This window comes from Heloderma suspectum, chromosome 5 (genome assembly GCF_057233095.1).
Source record: "Heloderma suspectum isolate Gila_16-S chromosome 5, 16-S_ref, whole genome shotgun sequence".
Taxonomy (NCBI): Eukaryota; Metazoa; Chordata; class Lepidosauria; order Squamata; family Helodermatidae; genus Heloderma; species Heloderma suspectum.
The window spans coordinates 8036345-8058749 of NC_139462.1; the positions used below are offsets into that span (position 1 = coordinate 8036345).

Genomic DNA, 22405 nt, shown 5'->3' on the forward strand with positions numbered 1-22405 from the left:
GATTCCCCACCTCAGTTAAAGGAGCCTCCAGCTGCAGCCTCAGGTGGTACAGCCCAGACACAGGTTTCCAACACAAACGCAAACTAGGTCCAAATGTACATCCCAAGGGTGGAAGAGACCCTCTCACCTGCAAGGAGAGTTTAATGCCAGCATTCTGATTTGAAGACCAAACATGAAAGACATGGAGGCAGACATCTTTAACCAGATCTTCTACTTTTTATTCCAGAAAGGGGGGGGGGGGGAAGTTTCTTCATTATTTACTTTTATTTATATACACATAGTTCACATTGGTGTTTTAAAATTCATGTCTTCATCACCTTGTTCCTGCTTTTAAATTAGCTGTTTTTTTTTCTTTTACAATACAAAAAAATACGAAAAAACCAGCAGCCCTAAAATGTTTTTTATACCACCCCCAGCAATGAAATACTTTACAATACTTACTCGTTATTTACATATGAATGCAATAAAGGCTAAATTATACATATGAACAAAAACTAAGCTCGGGTCCAAATACAGAAGAATAGTAAAAAGAACTGTAGGGGAAGAAAAACCAAAAAGAATACAAAAGAGAAAATTAATTCAAGAGCTCTAGAGAAAAGAACGCTTTGTGCACAAATTTCAGAGTAATAGAAGTGGATGGGGTTTCTTTCTTTTTCTTAAAGGGCCCACATTATTTTATACACCATGACAAATTTCACTTAATTTCCCCACCCCAGCTTGGATATTGGAGCAGATTTCTAATGTCAAGGGACCAAAGCTCAAGTGTCAAAAGCACTTTGTATCTGGAAGACGCAAAAGGGAGCTTATTCTAGGAAAACTACGTTTCTTGGAGTAGTTTTCCGAGGGTGGCGGGTGAGAAGGGGGGGCGCAGCTGAAGCAGCACTGCTACCTCATCCTAAATATATTTTCAGATGCTGGGACAGGTGCTAGCAGCTGGTGCCAGATTCTAAAGAACAAGACAAAAGTCAAAGCAATTTCAGCCTCTTAGCTTAAGACACTACAGGGCTGCTACACAGACAACAAGGGGAACCAGTGTGCATCAAAAGGACACAATCCAGCAAAACTTAATTGTGGCCAAGTCCCACTGAAAGCATGGAAGGAGAATTAAGTCACAATGATAGACTTAAATCCCACTTATTTCAAAGGGAGCTGGAAACTGGGGAAAGTAGGAGAGGCTCACAAGCCACAGAGGTGGCAATTTTAGCTATTGCTGTTTGTGATGGCCGATGGCTTTAAATGCAACCTGCATGTCCAGAGGCAGTGTCTCTCTGAAATGTCAAGGGGGATGGACAACTGGGGGGGGGGGGGTTTGCCTTCTTGCCCTTCTTTTATCGGTTTTGCAGAGGCATCTGGCCACCCACTGCTGGAAACTTGCTACTGGACCAGTGGGATCCTAGCAGGGCTGGTTTTATAAGCTCTTGCACAGTCTAATGAGGTCTGTGGGTCTCCTATTAAGGAGCAGGATCCTAGAGGATATTTCAATAACCATTTGCCACTGATTTGCTCTTTTGAGACCAAAGGATAAATTCTTTGACCAGCAGCCTGATGGTCCATTGCATCACAACCAGTCACCTCTTCTGCTCCACACCTGTGGGTGCACACCATCATTTCCTACCCAGCTATGGCAGACATAAAGATGTTTTGGACTCCCTCCCTCCCTATGATTTTTTTTAAAAACACTATTCCTCTCCGAATCTTGGGAAACTGAGCCTGTGTCCAAATACGGTTTCCCTATGGGAAAAATGGGATGACAACTACATAAATTTGGGGGAGCAGGCAGAAAGGAGATAAGCGGGTAATTGATTATGATTATTTTTTTAAAGTCATTGTTACTTGTCAGATGGCCCCAAAGCAGCTTTCAAAATTATAAAGGTTCAAATGGGGCAAAATGTTCCATGATCAAGATGTGGTGCTCCTGCAGGCTGTGGCCCAGTGGCTAGAATTTACACATGGAGAACTGGAGATACAGGGGCTTCCACATGGCTTGGATGCACTCTGCAATACCTCTGCACTGCATGCATGAACACACCACTGCCATTCCTAGACTGTGATGCCCCGCAGCAAGTTCTGGATTACAGTTGTTATGTAGAAGGAAACCAATGAATGGTTACCTATTGTAATGGGACAGTTAAGAAAGCTGAGGTTGAGGTGCATGAGATGGAGTTTAGCCTTTCTTTCTTCCTTTTTTCAATTAGTTGCACAATGTAGTGTGTGTGTGTGTGTGTGTGTGTGTGAGTGTGAGTGTGAGTGACAGCGGAGGGTGGGGTTAGGTGGAAGGGTGGTGACTGGTCCCTCATTTTAAAAAAACATCAGCATTTACATAGCACTTGAGTGTTTGAAACATATCACATACATTATCTCAGTAATCCTTACAACAACCCTGTAAGGAGGGTCAGCATTATCTCCATATTGCGGATGGGGAGTGGACTGGGGCTGAGAGAGGACAGGGATTTGCCTAAGACCTCCTACTGATGAATTTATGGCAGAGTCAAGATTCAGTTCCTCGTTCATAGCTCAGTTTCTTTGCCACTACACTAACTAGCAGCCAAGGTCTTAGCCTTTGTTTCTTTACTGAACGTGCATATCGTCAAAGCCCATTTCTGACAGTTATTTTAAAAGCATACTGGATACCAAGTAAATATATTCTCACACGTCGACAGTCTCTGTGGGGAGATTTTAAAAAAAAAATACAGTGTGCATGGTAACTAGAAGGAAACGGGTACCTGTCAAGAGGTGTTTTCACAGCCTGTCAGTCTTTCAGCATTTGCAATTCACCACAGTTAGGTACATTATTCATGGAGGAGATTCAGGGGAGAGAAAGAGAATCTCAGGCACCAGGCAGTCACAGAAAGTTGGTACTTTGGCATCTGTGACACAGTACATTTTTGGCCTGACAACTCTGAGGCATGTGCCAAAGGCCTCACCAGAAACACCTGTCTATCTTGGTGCACAAAGTACTCACCAGCATTCACTAATAACTGTATGGCAGTTGGGTCCAAGACTTGTTAAACCCATCAAAAGAAATGTGTAACTGAGGGGGAAATGACTGAGAACCAAAACCATTAACAAGTATATATCCTCCAAATGTAAAAGAAGTGTTTCTAGAGAGACCTCAAATCCAGTTGCATCCGGAGTCTCAAACAGTATGCAATTCAGATTTCAAACATTACTTGGCAAATCCTTTTTCAAACTTAGCTCACCTCTCCTAAGGGCAACATCACAGAAAAATAGAGTAGGCAGCATGTATTCATTAAACGGCACAAGCATCAGTGGAAGGACTTGTGCAAGTCTTGTTCCTTTAACACACTCTCCCATGGACAAACCCCACTGATTTCAAGGTAGCTTGCTTGTGCAGGAGATGTTTCTGGTAGACACTACCTATGAATTCAGACATGCAGTTACTAGGGGATGCCTCCTCTGCTCCACTCCATAGACTGCCAGGTGCTTAAATAAGCTGACAGCTTAAAAGCTCTGCAGCATTCACACTGAGTATATGCACAAGTCGCAAAATATGAAACTCATCCATAGTCCTGAAACACATCCAAAAATACATTTCCATTTAACAGACACAATAAACTCTTGACATTCTGCACGCTACTGTCTAAGACTTACGTACAAATGCCAAGGCAGCATTACCGTTTTTATTGACAGCTGATCTGGTAAAAATAAGAGAAGGTGGGCTTTTATTAGACTTTTCATCCCCCCAAGAAACTTTTAAAGACGTTTATTATGTCAGCATGCTGACTCAGCAGCAGCAATTTGCAGGCTTGGCTAAGCCTCGCTTCCCAACTACCAAGTTGGCAACTGACCTTTGAAGACGGGGATAAAACTGTTTGGCTGAGAGGTTCAGCGACTGCAGCTTCTGGGTTCAGCAGAGCTAACACTCAATGCTCTCCGAACTGATGTGCTCCCCCAAACATGCACAGTTTTCATGCTTTTGGCTCTATCCTATTGAAATTGGTGGATTGATTTTGTCTACCTTCTATGTTTAGAGCAACAAGCACATCCCAAGCACATCCCGGGGGTGGTGGGTGGGGACACATTTGTTGTTGTTGCTACTGTCAAGGAGCAGCACTGCTTGGCATGGGGAGTTTCTGCCTGAGTTGGGGGGGGAGAAAACCTTATGATTCCCCCATGCTCTTCATTGTCCAAAGGGAAGTGACCCGGGTGGTGGTAGGGCTCCTGGTATAGACCAAATGGGAACGCCACTCCCGCTCCCACGTCCATGCCATTGGTGCTCCTGGACCAGCCAATGTCCCCAGAAGTGGGAATTTGGCCCTGCAAGAGGATACAGAGCAAGAAGTTGGCAGGCCCTGGTTCATACCCCACTCTTGCAGCACCTAAGCCACGACAGCATCATACTCTCTTCCGCTACAAGAAACCTCCAGAGCCGATCACTCTAATACAGGAAAAATGTGAATGTTTCAAGCACTCAGTTCCATTTCATGAACTGCTGTTGCACGCTAGGGAAAAGGTGTCGAATTCTTTTCAGGAAAAAACTGAGGTAATTTTGTGCATTCCTTAACATCTAAAAAAGGATTTAAAAGATAAATTTCCACCCTTCCCAGCTTTTCAAGGACAATTCAATTCATTTACAGCTTTAAGGAAACAAATTAGAAAAAACAAAGAGATACTCTTTTAATCATACATTTGCTCCAGTTCTGGGGTTCGGTAGGTACAGATCTATTAATATGCACAGTTGCAACATTTCTGGCCAGGCAAACCAAAACAAGGAAGCTTTGGTCACTCACCACTCATTTGTTATGAGATGCAAACCATTTGGTAATTCCAGTTGCACCCCCCCCCCCAAGAATTCTAAATCCTTGTCTTCCCCATTCCCCCCTCCCCAGGAGCCCACTCAAAAGACAACTATAATACATCACTGCATTCAGGAATCAAAGAGAGGATGCAGTTACTGCGGGTTTAAGCCTCAGGGAGAACTACACATGACACTCGATGCTGTCAAAATTAGCATCTCTGTGTCGAGTTGCCCTCCCGCCGATAACACAAGGAGCATTTACTCCAAGCCATGACATGATCATGTGTGCATATCCCCACCCCCCACATCTGTGCACCAGGTCATGGTTGCTGCTGGCGGGGGGACACACAACTCAATGGTCACTGGCCCTACGTGTCTGCATGTGTGTGTGTGGGGGAGGGGTTTAAGTCAACACTGAAATGCCATTTGGGGTGGCAGCCTCATAGAAAGTGTAATGCATAGCTTCATCCTCAAGAGACCACTGCTGCCTTGATCTGCAAGTCCCTTGCCCATGCAAGATCATCAGGGCACCCAATGGCTTCTCCAGTCAGTGTGTCATCAGGCACAGCTCTCAGCTCATGGGACAGAAGCAATACTGCAGTGACAGGGCAGCCTTTGCTGATCCATGCATGCTTACGGAGGCTACTGAGCTTTTGGCTACTGTAGAGTTTTCAGTCAATCAGAGAATATGAGTGCAATTGCAGTACGATTCTTGCTATGACTAATGGAGCAACACACATAACCTCTCTATGGACTGGAATGGCATGCACTGTCAAGCAATCATCAACAGTTCATTTGTAAGTTGAACACAGTTTAAGCAAAGTGGGATACATTTACTATTCCCACTCCATTTTGGAAGCTATTTTGCTCTCTTCCAAACACACATGTGGACGATTTTCAGAGGGAACTTAATAGGTGTTAAGAGCAAGTGAAACCTGAGTTATAGCAACTTCAAACACATGTCAATTCTGCAATGCCTGCTCAATTTGGAGCAACAATAAGTGCCAAGCCAACATTTCTCGTGTCTCAAGGCTCTTGCTTCTGTTACTGCCAGCTAATAAAACCCCACATTTCTGCTGATCTCCGTCTAGAACATACAACACTGAGAATTTCCCAGGATTTATCAAGGACAAAGAAGCATTCCTGGGTTTCCAATGGCAGCCAAGTCTGGATCAAGAGCACTAACAGGCCAAAGAGGAAGGCCTCCTTGTCACTAGGAAGCAGCATCTGTATTTGTCAAGATCCAAACGGAAGGCCAAAAGGGCACTGCAAAGTGACACAACCCACGTCTGCCAGGCTCTCCTTAAGGTAATCAACACAGAGTCTGCACTGAACTGATGTACACTTGTCTGATGCATGGGGTTATTGATCGGTATGGAAAGAAGAACAGTAACAAGAGGCTGCCAAACAAAAGGAGCCACTCCTGGGAGCACATCCTCCAGAATGCAGGAAGTGGCCCTTCCCACTCATTGAGGATCACTCCTTGAGTAAAGAAGGAAAGGGGGCTTTGACAATCCTAAAAGAGGACATGTCAACTGCAATTGCTGCCCTTAACGGAAGCAGACCCACAAGGCAGCTCTGCTACTGCATTATAGTTACTTCCTTACACCACGAGTGCTCCATCACCCTAAACCAGGTTAGCATATTTATGTTATACACTGGTTGATGGGTGCAGCACAAAAAAGGCCATGGATTGCCTAGAGTAAAAAGAGTAATGTAATTATGTAAGAGCCTGGCTGTGCCAATTCCTTTGCTTCCTGGTTCTATTTAAAACCTTGGGACACTTGTACATATTTCCACCACCACACAGACCCACATGGAAAACCTTAAGCCTCCTGGCAAAGGAGTTTTAGGTGAAGCAATGGACAGTATCCAACCGTGCTCAGCTCCATCCCCGACTTTAATATAGTCAGATGGGTGAAAATAAAGCTACAAACATAACCCCAACAGAATGAATGTATTGTGTTTGGAAGAGAGCTCTAAATAAGATAGAAATAAATAGAATGTTTATAACATCAGGATCCTGGAGGAAATTCAGTTAGCTTCTCCGTAAATTCTAGGGTTTAACTGCTGAGGGCAGAAAATTATCTGTAAGTGCTGCATCTTTTCTTGTACAACCTGGAAAAAAAATCAAGTACCACAAAGCACTTTCCACATATAAAAGCCTAGAGTTCTTTATCTTCGTGTGGCTCTTCCCTATTAATGCCAACCTTCAAAGGTGGAGACAGATGCTAACGGACTTGCAATAAATGGCCTTTAACTGGATAGGGGAGAGCAACATAAAAAGATGGAGCCATACGGCACAACGGGATCGGCAATTCTAAGATGGAGCAGATGTCAAAAAAAGCCAACTAAGACAACGCCAAGAGGAAGGGCTGGATGCTCCCAGAAACTATGCCCAGGTGCTTCGAGGTCTCTGTTGCACCACAAACCTTGCCGCATTTTTGTCCGCCGCCTCCTCCTCCCTTGTGTTTAAAACCCTAAACGGGCAGTTCTGATGTCCATGCATCAAATACAGGTTCCAGGCTGGGCTGGAGGCTGCTGTTTACGATTTCGTACTGCTCCTGATTTCTCTTTGTAGGCAATAGGCATTTGTTGTGAAATGTCCACCAAAGCACTGGCTACCGCAAGACCTGGAACAAAAGGAACAAGGGTTACAGAATGAATGAAGGACGGGAATGCCTGCCCAGCTGCCCACATCCTTCAAATCAGACTGGCTGGGGACCCTGGGAGGTTTCTGTCGCATTTAACTCAGCCATCTTTGATGCATTTGGTCTCTGCACTCAGTGGGAGCTCAACCAACCACTGTCAGATATGAGGTTTTCTGGAAAAACAGCACTGTCTCCAAGGGCAGCACAATGGCAATGTTTGCTTCCATAAGAGAAACAAAAGCTGTGCACTTACGGACACTTTTGGGGTGGGGTAACTCCCGAGGAGTGCAATCTTGGCAACGGCCATCCATTTAATTTGTTCCACAGACAGAACTCAGTGCCCATGAAGAAATGAGTCCCCTCCTACCAGAAGAGCTCTGCCCTGGATTCTGTTCCTTGGTCATGCCAGAGTAGGAAATTGGCACACAAATGGCTTGTATAGGAAATGGCTTGTACAGAAAATGGCTTGTATAGGTCCAATGACGGCATGTTTTGCATTGCTTGTTCAGGCAGGTGGAAGATGCTGGCCTGATTCTGTCCCAAGGCTGCCCATGACCATATTAACTGCATGATGTGGTTGTAAGTATAAATATTTTCCTTTCTTTCTTTCTTTCTTTCTTTCTTTATCGCCCATCTGGCCGGTCACCCGGCCATTCTGGGCAATGTACAACAGTACAACTTAAAACAGTAAAATTATACATTAAAACATTGTTTAAAAATACCCTAACCCACCCCAAATGCCTGCATATTCATGTATATGTATATGTCTTTAGTACCCATATCAAGTAGTATTACAATTACCTTTTTGTACTTAAAAAAAAAAAAAACTACCGCAGAGCATAGGAAAATGTCTCCATAACTAAAGGATACTTTGATATCACCAGTGATATAGGAAGAGACCCCACATATACAAGATACATGATGACTCCTGATAGCACAGTGAGTTAGTACCAGAAATGTATATATTCCAGGGACAGGGAACCTCTCTGAGCCTGAGGGCTGAATTCAATTCCGGAGAAGCTCTCGGGGGCCACCTACCAGGGGTGGGTGGGTTGAAGGTGAAGGGGCTGGAGCCAAAATGCCAGCATATCTTAGCTCAAAGCTCTTGCTGCCAGCAACCACGCCATCTCAACCTTTTAGGGTGAGGAAAAACTGCACAAGATCTGGGAAACCCCCAAATTATAGGGGGGCGGGGAAAAGGGGGTGGGGCCGGGGTGAAGGTGTGGCCATCTGGGGAAGTCCAGAGGGCTGGATTGGGATGCCAGGAGGGCTGAATTTGGCCCCTGGGCCTGAGGTTCCCCACCCTGTTCTATACCAAGCTGTATCAAATGGCACTTGTTACTCTGTGCCAGGGTATGCGATGTGTCAGTTATATAGCTCCAGCAGATGCTGTTACACAAGCCAGTTGTGATTCCCATACCCAGGTACATGCATGGGCAAATCTGTACAAGTGACCACCTAACATGGAGGGGTTGGGCAAGGAATCAGTCACAGTCAAAGTGGTACCAAGAAAAAGGGGGAGGGGGAGAGAAGGACAGTGTGATCTTACACACATCAGACCTGCTGCAGAAGGACATGGCTGCTTACCTGATTGCCCCGGTGGGGGGATCCCTCCCAGGCCTCTTGGCAACCTCACAAATACTGAGAGAACAGCAGCTCTGTTGCCAAAACAGGGCTCCAGCGCTATGGGCTTGGGGACAGTCTGCAGTAGAGAAAAGAACAAGGTGAAAAAGGATGCCAATGTATCTTGCAAGTAGGACTTTACCTCTTTGATCTGCATCCAGGAGCACTGGAGAAACCAAACCACAATGCACCATTCTCCAAGCCACATCCAGGAAATAGCATACGTGGCCAAAGCGAACCAATGGGGAGGTGAGAGGTGTTCATGGAATGGAGACAACAGCCTTGTTGATTTTTAAGTTAAGCAAAGTAATCAGCTACCGTGTTTGTGTTATTAATAATCTGTTATTAATTATTTATTCATTATCTTGGTTCAGCTGGTCTTAAGATATCTCTCCTCCATTGCACAAGCTTGTGCACACACTGATTCAGTATAAAGAATTCCTTATATATATGAAGTGTAGTGTTGCAACGGCCATCACACACTTAAGTGGTATTCTAGAGTTTGAAATACATTCTTATCTTTCAGCTCATGCCACAATTCTTTGTTCCTCTGCTTCTTCACAGAGGCTTCTGAGACACGCCTAACTCGTATCAAGTAGGGCTCTTGCAAGACCCCATGGTTGAAACGATAGAAACACAACGCACTAAGCATTCTGAACTATATTTCATTTTGATAGATCAGTGGCTCATTTTAATGGGGCATGTAATTAAATCGAAAAGGTAATGTAGTGCTGTACTCCAATATCTATTAAAAGTAGCAGCATGTTTTCAACAGAAAGTAGTTGAAAACACCCTTGTTACCCAAAGTTGGAAGCAAACTATCAGAGAAGCCTTTAAAAAAAAGACATGCTGTTTATTATTGTTTCAGCTTCGAGCCAATTCTTTTTATGCTGTCCTAAATGAAGCAATTATTGCTTATTTCATTAGGCATGACATTATAATACTGTACTTATGGGCCAGACAAAAACTCAAGCTAAAGACGTTAAAGGAAAGCGAGAAGGAACCAAAGTTACCATTAAGTTAACTAATGCCTAACAAACAAGGCAGTGACAGAGAGCAAAAACAAAATTAGTGCTTTTACACATCTCTAGTATTAAATGGATAACAAAGACACTGATGGATTAGTCTCTGCAACACTTTACTGCCTACAACAGGGAGGCCAGTATTTACAACAGCCTGTGTCTTGAAGCCTCCACTCCCCACAGAGCTGCTAAAGTTCAAAATAATTCTTTTCTTACAAAAGCAGCAGAGAACAAACTTGCACCATATATTCTGCTGGAACTCAATTACTAGAACTAATGGACACACAGTGCGGGCATCTCCAAGTAATACGTCACCCATGGTGGCTTCCAGCTTGCCGAAAGAATGCAAATATACACCCATCCAGCGGAGAATGTTTAGTTGCGTTCTCCCAACCCCACCCTAGAAAAAAAGGGGAAGGGAGGGAGGAATAAAGGAAGGAAGCCAACTTAGACAGAATAGATACCAGTTCCACTTTAATGAAAAAGGGATGTGGGCGGGGGGGGACGTTAATGGGCCAGCCTTCAATTGGTGTTGGATCCCTGTCCAAAACCATCCCCCCTCCCTTTTACACACACACACACACACACACACATCTTTTCCAGGTGTTTTTAAAGTTACACACAGCAATAATACCAAAGAGCAGTAGAACAAACAGAAAGGAGAGGGGAGAAAGGCAGATGTTCAAGCAGTAACTTATACCACGTTTAGGTTTGGGATCATCTTTTCATTATATTTTAATTGATATTTAGCCTACTAATACACACATGCCAGTCAACAAAAGCTTCTGGGTGGGTGGGAGCTAATTTTGATCATCGGGAAAGAGTTAGGATACCTTAATTTATTTTTGAGGCTACTTTGGTCCAGGTGTGTTTCTTGTAACAAAGAACAGAATGAGGAAATAGCAAAAGATAAAGCTTTCCTGGCATGCTAACTTTTACTGAAGTGGTAAGCTTATTCCTCCCCTCCCAATCTCTAGGTAAATTAAGAATTCATTTTGCTCTCTCCCAGAGGAGACAGTGCATGCACAAAGGGGCCCATATTTACTCAGTGGCATCTCAACGGCAGCTCCACGGAGCTTAAGATTCCTGCACTCATCTTGCACCTACTGATTCCAGCTGCACCTACTCTTAATGTAACAGGCTTCTCACTTCCCCACCCAAGAGGCTATCAGAAGATTCCAAGCAGCCCTATCTGCCATGCCTCCCCCGCACGCACGCACACACACACACTTCCCTCTCTAGGATCAGAGCCTCATAACTCCATAAGTACAAGAGAGATTTTTGGGAACTCAGGCCAGGCCAGCCTTCCCACTATCACAGACACCTCTCTTCCTCTGGGGAGCCATTTCACATTTCATCACATGTACCGAGACAGTTAAACAAAACTTTCTGTTACACCCCTTTAGTTCTATTCACATAAATTCAACATTCAACAAAGCCTAGGGATTAATAAATGCATTCTTCACCAAAAAAAGAAGAAGCGGAGGGTACGGTAACACATTCTGTTTAAGAGCAATCACCTGTCCTACTTATCACTGGATGTACACGTGGCTTGGGTTTTTTTTTAAAATTCAAGCAAGGCTAACTCCTTAAAAAACAAACAGCGACACAACCATTGGAGAGATAACTCCAGAAAAACTCCGCCACACTTATCTTCTGCAGCTGTCTCCAAGAATCCCATCTGGCAACACTGTTGCAAGGTGAACAAGAGAGCAGTCCTGCCCAATGGCTCCTGCTTTCCATGGTGGCCAACCAGATGCCTCTGGGAAGCCCAAAAGCAGGACTTGAAGACAATAGCACTTTCCTGCTGCTATTTGGTGGTGTATTAGCTCTGAACATGGAGGTACTGTTCTAACATCCTGGCGAATAGCCATTGACAGACCCACCTGTCTGAGCCCCTTTAAGCCATGTAACCCAGTGGGAGTCCCCTTCCCTCATTGGTACCTTCCTTCATGGGCCCAGATTTCCTGCCAGGTACTCCACAGCCTCTTCCACAGCTTCCGTTCACTTTAATCGGGCTTCTGCTGGAGTGCATCGAGCTGGATTGTGCCCTTCATCATGGAACTCTCTGCACAACTTACTGCAATTAAAAAATGGATCACCTCATTCCAAAGGAAGGTCAGAGGTTTTTAAAAAAGAGATGATCACCAGTTGTACACATTTTCTGCATGTGTTTTTGGTAATCGTTTCACTGAGAATTAGCTCAGTGAGGTCCTTCTTTCAGGCCCGCAGGCCCGCGGTCATCAGAGGCGAATCTGATGGGGACATGAGAGGGGGCCTTCTTGGTGGCTGCTCCCAGGCCATGGAACCCCCTGCTGAGCGAGGCTAGGTTTGCTCCCTCTTTGCTCTCCTTCCAGCGGCAGGCAACGACCTTTTTATTCAAGGGGCCTTTGGCGTGTCGGTGGGACTGTTGGATTAAGTGCTGTTTTTATTTTGTTATTGTAGTTTTTAATTGTATTTTAATGTATTTGTTTTATTATTGTTTCAATCAGATTTTCTTTATCTATGATTATAAACCACCTTGAGTGTCATTTTCTTAGTAGAAAGGCGGGTTACAAATCAAATAAAACATTAAATTGGTGGCCCCCTAATTATGGAATGATCTCCCCGACAAGGCCCACCTGGCACCAACACTGCTGTCTTTTCGGTGCCAGGTCAAGACTTTCCTCTTTTCCCAGGCATTTGGCATCACATTATGAGTTTTAATTGATCCTGGATTCATTTTATGGTTTGGCTCACTGTTCAAAGTTGTTTTTAGATATATATTGTCTCTGTGTATACTGTCTCCTGTACACTTTTTAAAATGTTTTTAAATTTTGCATATTGTATTTTTAATCTTTGTAAATTGCCCAGAGAGCTTTTGCTATGGGGTGCTATAGAAATGTAATAAATAATAACAACAACATCATATAGTTGTCAAAATAAATTATGAGAGTATTTCAGCAAAATACTTCCAAAGTCTTTCCAAGAAGACTGTGTTCCGAAACACAGGGGGATAAAACACAAGCTCTATCATGGTCCCATTACATTTCTGAACACAAAAAAATGTGGATACCGAAGGCCCCCTTTGAAGTCCGAATAAGGGCAGCCTCGGCAAGGTCACCATATCCAGACTTCTGTTGCATCTGCCACACAAGATTTTTGTTTTAAGAAAGCAAAAACTCACTAACTCCATGGCCTCCTAAGTTAGTTAGAAATAATTCATTAAACAAAAAAGGTTTATTTCCTTCTGTCATTCCTGCAACCAAGTAGCCTTTTAAAATAAAGTGAAATTTTAGTGGCCCTAATCAGTCTTACACACCTCGGCTGCCTGCATAATCTCTCGTTCCTCACGCCAGACCACTCTGTCCCCCTGCCAGGTGTTCAAAGGGCAACGCAGTCCTTTCTAGGAATTAACAGGCAAGGGGAGGCCGGCAGAGGCCCCACATGGTATAAAGAGGCAAACACCAGCCTAGCTACTTCTGCTCTCATGTTCCTGCACGTTAGAACCTCACAGCAGTTTTTTTAGTGGCGCTAATCAGTCTTACACACCTCGGCTGACTGCATAATCTCTCGTTCCTCACGCCAGACCACTCTGTCCCCCTGCCAGGTGTTCAAAGGGCAACGCAGTCCTTTCTAGGAATTAACAGGCAAGGGGAGGCTGGCAGAGGCCCCACATGGTATAAAGAGGCAAATACCAGCCTTGCTACTTCTGCTCTCATGTTCCTGCATGTTAGAACCTCACGGCAGCCAGATTAACCTCTGTCCACAGACACTGCTTGCACCTAGTGAACTGGCATCCTCGATCGTTAGGGGTATATATTTTCAAACTACTACAGGGAGAGGGCGTTTTTGCTTTTTACAAAGGGGGAAGGTTCATAATTAGTGATGGAGGTGAAGCTGGAAATCCAACACCCCCAGTTTGAAATGCCTCACCCCAATGGAGGAGAGCCTGGGCCGCTGGGCCCGAGCTCAGATTGCCTTGAGGTGGGATATGCTCATCACCATCACTGCTGCCTGCCAGCAAGTCCTCCCACACCTTCCCTAAAAATGTATAGGGTGGCAACGGCAGCAAGGTCTCAAGTCCCTTCTCTTCTCCTTCCCTCTGGACCCAGGAGCCCCGGAGAAGCAGGTTTCCTAGATCCTCGTTAGGTGGGACACTGCTCCTGCAGCATTCTAGGTGCTGGAAAGAGGGAAGGGCAGGAGGAGAAGGAGAGACCTTGTGCACCCCCACCACTACACGTGCATCACCAAGAAAGTTTGGGGGAGTGGGGTCCAGGTGTTCACTGGACATGGGGGAGATTTCCCAACACACACACAAGAATTACCAAGGAAAGATGGCAAAAAGGAGGAATCGAGGCAATTCACCCATCACAATCATAATTTCATTCCAAAAGAACACCAGAGGTGGTGGTGGGTTCAGCAAATGACAGAAGACACACAAACAGCATAGGAACCCCTGTTGTCCATTACAAAATTTTCAAAATCCATAGCAAGCCAATACCTTTATTAGGACAAAGAAAAACGTAACAAAATAGTGAGCAAAGTCTCAAGCTCTGGAGAACTTCATCGGGCAGATGTTAAGCAAAGAGGACAGAAAGGGCTAGCTTGATGGATGTGGGAGAAAAGGGTTCCAATCCCTGCTCAGCCATGAAATCATTGAGTGGTCTTGTCTCCCTTTTCCTCATTTGTGAAAATAATAAGCAGCTGCCCCCTAAGATGGCTGTTGCTTGGATGAAAGGACCACAGCAATTTGCACATGTGAAGTGCTACAGAAATTTAAAAACTATTTGCGCAACTTGCCTTTATTCAAAATATCTGCAGGCCTTAGAAGACTAACCTGACCTACAAAATTAGAGGTACTCAGTGAGTAGTGTGTGTGTGGGGGGGACTGTATCAGACAGAAGGCCAAATTTCTCTCACTGCACTCTTGTGCTATTTTTAAAGCGGACTTGGGAAGCTACAAATCCAAGCAGAACAATGGCTGGCTTAACGCTTTCCTGTCCAACTGAAACTACACCATTATCCTTTTTCCTGGGGGGGGGGGGATGGCTGAAGGGAGGGAAAATGTTCAATAGAAAAGTGATGGGGAGGGGGGAAACTTTAGGAAACCTTTAGCCCCACACCACCTTCTTTCCTTCACTTATCCCAGCTTCATATGACTGTCTAGGTTGTTGTTGCTTTTAAAAAGAGAGTCAATGGAAAGATATTTGCATGTCACATCTAGTTTGGTCCAGAGAGATCAACAAAGGAGCAGGGACAGGTGGGAGGAGGAACATAAGCAAGTGAAAGTGGATGCACCAAAAAGAGTGAGAAAAAGAGGAGAGCTAGTCAAGGCAGAAATGCAGAGTGTCTTAAATAAGGACTTGGGCCTTGAAACGGATGATGGGAAGTGACAGGGATGCAGTGCAGGCCAGAGAACTTGGGGGGTGGAGAGGAGGAAGACTTTGATAATGATGGGAAGAGAGAGAGGACGACGACGATGAAGGAGATGGTGTACGTGTGTAGAGGGGGAATTAACCCCCACTGACCAGGTTCGCATGATCCCACGTGTGCCAGTTGCAAGCTGCCAAATTAGCACAATTACCCTTGCTGGGCATGGTTTGTTGTAACATCTGAACCCAGTGGGGGTTAGTGGCTGGGGTGGTTTACAAACAACCCTGAAAGCCTAAAACAAGCCATGCTCATGTCACACAAACCCAGCCAGGGTGGCTTGTTGCCAAGAGTAACCACCTAGAACCCTACAAAAGCCCATGGGTTCTGGGCAGCTTGTCACCCATGGCAACAAGCCACCTCGGCTAGGTTCACATGACAAGCCTCTCTGACAAGGGTAATTATACAAATCTTCACCCAGGACACCTAGGGGGAGGGGCAGAATAAGCCATTGTGATTTATTTCCCCCTCTATGATCGTGCAAACCCGGTCACTGTGTGTCTGTTGATGGTGCTGGGATGCTGGCATTGGTGGGTCTTGCTTTATGACAGTGGGTCATAGAAAAAGACCTTCTGGCTACTTCCAGTTCTAAGATTACACGAGAACTTACGAATTACTGGATAGATTTTACTGGAAATTTGTTTTTTTTATTTCCTTAACACAAATAGTTTTCAAAGGCTGCTACCCACGGGAAGAGAGAAGAGAAGAAACAAACACACTGTGTGAAGTACCTTAAAGCCTTCACTAATCTCAGATCAAAAACTGTTCATTCATAGCTGCAGATGATAAAAGCTCTTCCAAATGTAAAGCAATCTTCTTCTTGGAATAACTGGATGAAGAAAGCTCAGCTGTAAATCTGACTCCAAGTACCTCTGCATTTCACTGGTAACTAATGACAAAACAAGCTGATACGGTTTAAAGTTCATTTGTACATTTGCCCAGATGAAGCAAAAGCCTGGCAAGTGGCTTCTGCTGCAAACCAAAATGGCTGCCCACAGGATAGATGAAATATAAAGGAGGGAGGTCACAATCCTTCAAAGCCACTAAACACCCCCCCCCCCATTGGCTCAGAAACATGTGATTCCAACTTGGTAAATAGCTCTCTCCCCCTCTTCTTACCCTCTGCAGGAAACATACTAATTGAGAACGCTGTTTCAAAATGAGTCCAGCTGCAAGACATTAGCCTAGGATGAAATTAGCTTAATCTGACCTGCCAGTTGGCCATGTGCAAAAGGAAGTGGAAGACCCTTGCTGATCAAAACAATCTATTTCCTACTATTTGGTAGGCCACCAATAAGTCAAGTGAAGTCAAGCAATTGAGACCCAATTCACACATCATGTTTGCTTGCTTGCTCATCATCTCCATGTGGGAAACTGCTGGTGCTCAGTGCTGTGCTCTCTGCAGGATCCAGCCCTGCTGGATGGGAAGGGCAATCAAGTGAGCAGAAGCAGGGGGCGGGCAAGCTCAGAAAGAATAAGTGGGAAAGTAAGGTTGACAAGTGCAGAAGAGGCTCCAAGCCACTTTGCTTAGGAGCATGTGGGAAGTGGCTGGTTCCCCCCCCCCCCGCCCCAATCACCCTGGCTAGGAGGGTTCTGTCCAGTGTTTTCCCCCAGCAGCCTGAAGGGTCTGTAGCAGCTCCTCCCTCTCAACAGCTGTTCTGGTGAAACTGCAGGTCAGGAGCTGGTCTCAGGCCTCTATTTCAGCCTCAGGATGCCCAAGAGAACACACATGGACCCCTTTCATGTAAAAATCAGCTGGGTATGTATGATGCACTTTGGACACTTCTCTTCATTTATATTTCCAAGTACATGTAATTGTGGCAGTGCACATATCTGCCCAATTTTCACAGAAAATGGTAATTTTCACACAAAACGTCCATAGATGTAGGATTTTCACATGATGGGAGTTCTTTTTTGTCCCTACACAATGATGAAAAACAGTATGCAGGAAGCAACCTGCAGGGACAACTCAAGAGATTCTGGTACCTGAGCAAGAAAATCCAAATGGTGTTCCCTTCCTGCTGTATAATATGTAATAAATACATCAGACTAAACCACATTGGCTCTTTGCACCTCCTGACCTGCAATACTACTGTTGGGGTAAACCATACAGGGAGTATGTTGGGGGGCTCTCTTGCTTATAAAATAAGCAGAGCAAAGGAAAAAAAGTGTGTGAGGGGGCTTACAAAGAGGAGAGGTTGGTACTTTTGTTTCCCATGCTGAGGAGCAACTGGCAGACAATTTCCCAACCCCCCAAAGTCATGTCACTTCAGTTTAAGTCACAGATTCCACAAAAACTTAAGAGGAGAATTTTAATAGCTTATACATTCATGAACTCCTTAACCTTGTTCCATATGCAGAACAAGGGCTGTCTATTTCCATATTAATGATGAACATATGCCCAGTTCTCAGGACTCCCAGGTTCAGGAAGAAAAGGGTGCAAAGAAAAGGTGGCAGCTTGTCAGATTACTCCCCAGAAGGAACAAGAGAAAGGAGGTGGCAGCAGGAGGTTCAGCAAGAGCAAAACAAGAGAAAGAGGGACTGCCACAGAAACACACCTCCATGGGCCTTGAGGGATGCCTGCATTCCCCTTAGGTGCAAGAGAATGTTTAAATGGGTGAGGCTCAGAGGACCCAGCTCCATGCCCCCCCCGCCCCCCTGCAAATCAGGTAGGTACACTGCGGGGAAGTGATTTATTCACATTTCAGAGGACAGCAATTCCTGTCTCTCGTTCTCTTGTATGGAACTCTCACGCCTGCCCCACAGTGGAGAGACTGCACCAGGACTCTTATTTCCCTCAAGGCAGCGGGAGTGGCAATTGAGGCGGCCAGTTCTCCTTGCCAGGCCACTTGCTTCCATGGTGGTGCTTCTGCTTCCTCCTCCCACTTCTCTGGCTGTTCCTCCTGCCTTTCATCCCCAGTGGCTCTCTGCCCTCAGCCAACCAGGAAAATGGCGGGTGGCCCCCAGGAGTGGGTTGGGTGCAGTGCTGCAGCACCCAACCCTGGAGCTGGTGTGAGGGCAGGGGGGGAAATGTCTTCTTAAGTCAGGATTCTGTGGCCACTTCTTCACAGTGGCTTCCAGGTAGGTTGGGTGCCGGTCCTGCTCACAGTCAGTCATGGCACCTTGACAGCTCCGGGGAATGAAGACAACTTATTACGTCACTAAACAAGAAGTAGTATGGGCAGAAGCATCCCCACGTAGGCCAGGGAGCTGTACAAAGGCTGTCATATTTGTATCCCTGCCTTTCTCCAAGGCGGTGAAAGTAACTTATCTAATCCGACAATACTGTGAGGTACAACAGATTGACAGTGACTGACCCAGCTACTGGTCAGCTTCACAGGCAAGTATGGAACTGTGCTCACTGATCTTGGTGACGGGCCGCTGCTCAGTGGTACAGCACATATTCTGTATGCAGGCAATCCAACCACAAAGGGTAAGAGCTAGGGAAATCTCATGGGACGGTTGCCCGGCAAACACACCTGCTTTCCCCTCCCCTGTTGTAGCAGTGATGTTGCAATATGAAATGGGATCAGCGGCTGCTGGACAATTCTCCAAGTTATTCACCCAATTCCTCTCCTCAAGCACAGGGCATCTCTCTTGCCGAGAGCGGTTTGCCTGGTAGTGGCAAAGAGGGGAGCCTCCCTTCCCATGTCTCTTTTCCAAGGTCCGTTACACCTCTTACCAGGCTAGCACTGCAGGCGAGGGCTGCTGATTCCCTTCCCCCCACCCCCACTCCAAGCAAGGTTGACAAACCTCCAACCTTTTGTTGTGAACATCTGTATCCTGAAGACTTACAAAATACATAGCCAATTAGTCTTTTTCCCCCCTTGAAAGACTCTGCTAAGAAGATTTTATTAGCAGCACCTACAGCTATTTCCAACCAACTGTTCTGCTATATTAAACTATATCCTCCTTGATTACAAGGCATAAAAATCTTTTCAAGAAGAGCTACAACTTTTATTTAAACCAACATAACCTGAAAGATGCAAACGAACAGCCTGGAGAAAGAAAATTAGATCAAAAAACCAGGCCTGCTGGGTTTCAAATGTTTACGACTTCTTTGTGGCTAGACTTCTGAGAGTGCTTTGCTCCCTCTTCCCCACCCCTCTCCCCGGTCAAGCAACACGGCATCTGTGAATACTGACTACAGAAATGGCCTCCGATGGGGCAGACCCCTCACCTTAATACTCCCTCCAATGAGATCAGGTGGTTCCTCGTCCGTTTCTAAGGCAACATTGATGGAGGCAAAGGGGCGACTGGCCATCTGCTGCATCTCCCGGAGCAGTTGCTGGTGAATAAATGGAGTGATGTTAATACAGTGACCTAACATGTTCACGGGTCATACACATTCATGAAATTTTATGCAAATGAGAAGAAACAAGAGCTGTGGTCAACCACTGTGCTCGGAAAGAAAATCATTTAAAACTGGCACCCAAAGAGAGTTCAAATGGATATCCAGTGTTCATCACAACCTACACAGCAACTGCTCTCGACCAAGTATATCTCTGTTCCAAAATCTGACAGGTCCACCTGCAAGGTCCTGGGATCTCTGTGAGAAAGGGAGTGGCTTTAACCTCACCCTCTCCCAGGGATGCAGGTTATTTTCTCACTGCTAGCAGGGCGAGGAAACAGCCATCTCTATGAAGACTGCTGGAGAAGTAGAGAGGCTTAAACCTCTCCACCCTTCCAACAATCGAGATAGAGATCACTGTTTCCTTGATGCTGCTGCTGGTGGTGGTAAGAAAAAGAAAGGAGGATGCATGCTTATTCCTGAAGCTGCTTCACCTATCCATCCTCCACCACAGTGACCACGTAAGACCAACTGCCTTCCTTACGAAGTCTGCAGAGGAGAGGATGAGAGACAGGCAGGCAACACCATCATATGCCTGTGTCTGCATTTCTGTTTATTTTAAAGTTGTTTTTCAACCCGTTACCTTCTTCTCCAGCCCACCTCCAGCCCTGGTTCCATTTGTTTGTGGTTTTAATTTTTAAACTGCACAGGGTATGTAATTAAACTACTGTATTTTGTGAATTTGTGACCCACTTTAGGAATAAAAAAAGCAGGATACAACATTTAAATATAATTAGCCCCCATTTTAGCTTCAGTTTCACCCCGCCATTAAGCGATTGGGAGGTTAACACATCTCCACTCCTCCTCCAGCTGCAGGACTGATGAACCATCAGCAAGGAGTTACAATGAAACAGCATCAGGACAGAGTGAGAGACACAGCATTAGCCACATAAGGTCAGCAGGTCTGCCAAATCCATCAGATTCGTGAGCATCATAGTACTGAGTGCTACCTGTTTTCAGATTAACAGCAGCTGTAAATAACTGTGAAGTCTACCAACCCCTTCAAGGTCCATGAAAAGAACTGAATCAGAAGGGCAATGCATAGAGGAAATACGCTGAATAGATTGATCTGCAGTGTGATCTGCAGAGGTGGGTACAGAATTGGGTTTGCCGACATCGTGAGGTGACGAACTCAGACCTTACCTAAGAGTTATTACACCAGTGGACAGGCTCACAGGAGTTGCAGTAAATTTAAGTAGTGTTCAGGTGGTCCATCCATATTATATATTTACACGGTGGTCATCAGGCCAAAACAAGCTGCAGGAGTGGCATCATCTATTAGGACTGGTTTACAAGACTAGGCAGTATGGGATAACAGCCTTTGATTCTCTCCATACTCTGTCTGATTCATTTAAACATCGAAGAGGCCTGGAGAGCACGCCCAACCAAACACAGAAATCCTCAACAGCAGCAGCACTTGCATGGAGCTCACCCCTCCCCCTGCCAAACTGGCAGGAGGTGGAAGGGGATATCTGCAGTAGATTTCTCCTCTTTGTTACAAAGTACCTGTACATTCTGCTTTTGGGGAAACAGCAGCCTGTACCTAGTAAAGAAGGCTCCATTCCCAATTGAGAAAGGCAAAGGAGAAGCCTCTGCCATTACTAGAATGCAAGCAACGCACACTGTGTAGGGAAACTTGTGTATGCGACACAAGATCAACCCGCCCCCGAACATGCCTATCATTGTCAAACTTAATCCCTCACGTGTTCCTCCCTGAATGCTTTCAAAATTGTAAAATTGTGTCCTAGACAAGCCATCGTGGTGATCAGCAGGTCATGCTTTCAGCAGTATGTTAATTTTTACCTTCTTGCTTAAGTCAAGAAGAAGGATGCTTACCCATTAGGCTAGCACATTTAATAATCTTTTAGTACCCCTCTTAGTCCAAATGAGCTATTAGAGACAGGATGTTTGTCTCTGTTTGTATTTTAATGATTAAAGCCAAGTACAAAAAGGACAGGCTCCACTTGAACCAGAATACAACCAGACTGCTGGCACTTATCAAAAAAGTGACAGAGCAGCTTTTAAACTGCACCCTGGAAGAAAGCAAGCCGGAGAGCTTCCAATTCGGGATGAATCATATGCATGAAAAAGTTTTTGATTGTCCAAATGGGGACAGGGCGGGAATAGGTTATAAGCATATGATGAAATATGATAGCCAGTGAAAGGGGCCTGAACACCATAACGGAAAATGCACACACCAGAGACATCTGGAGAGGGACACTGTGTATAGGTGTTTCGATGCTAATGCTAGAAGCCTCCGAGCCAAGATGGGAGAGTTGGAGTGCTTGGCTTTAAAGGAGAACATATAATGGAGAACATATATTTTGAGGATAACTGAAACCTGGTGCGATGGAGAGAACCAGTGGGATGCAGTCATCTCCAGATACAAACTCTATAGGAACAGACAGAGAAGGGCATACTGGGGACGGTGTCACTCTGTTCATCAAAGAGGGCATCGTGTCAAACTAGAAATCTCAAAAGGGACAGACTCCTCCAAAGAATCGCTATGGGTGACAATACTAGGCCCCCCAAATAACTGAGTACTGGGGACACGCTATCGTTCCTCTGACCAAAATACTCAGGATGG

At 45.2% G+C, this 22405-nt stretch overlaps 1 protein-coding gene across 2 annotated transcripts in view; it reads right to left on the reverse strand.

Annotated features, from left to right (window-relative positions):
• Positions 1–227: 227 nt before the first annotated feature.
• ATRN (attractin) overlaps positions 228–22405 on the reverse strand; it is a 207288-nt gene continuing 185110 nt past the window's right edge. Inside the window, exons 27-30 of one of the 2 annotated variants that reach the window (XR_014791942.1) lie at positions 19648–19755; positions 12000–12135; positions 8998–9112; positions 228–7392 (exon numbers count right to left, since the gene is read on the reverse strand). Coding sequence is in view for 1 of the 2 variants with exons in the window: in XM_084855303.1 (XP_084711429.1) it covers positions 7268–7392; positions 8998–9112; positions 19648–19755 (348 nt within the window). In the remaining variant the exon portion in view is untranslated. The remainder of the gene's footprint in view (positions 7393–8997; positions 9113–11999; positions 12136–19647; positions 19756–22405) is intronic. The other variant, XM_084855303.1, reaches the window with a different exon arrangement.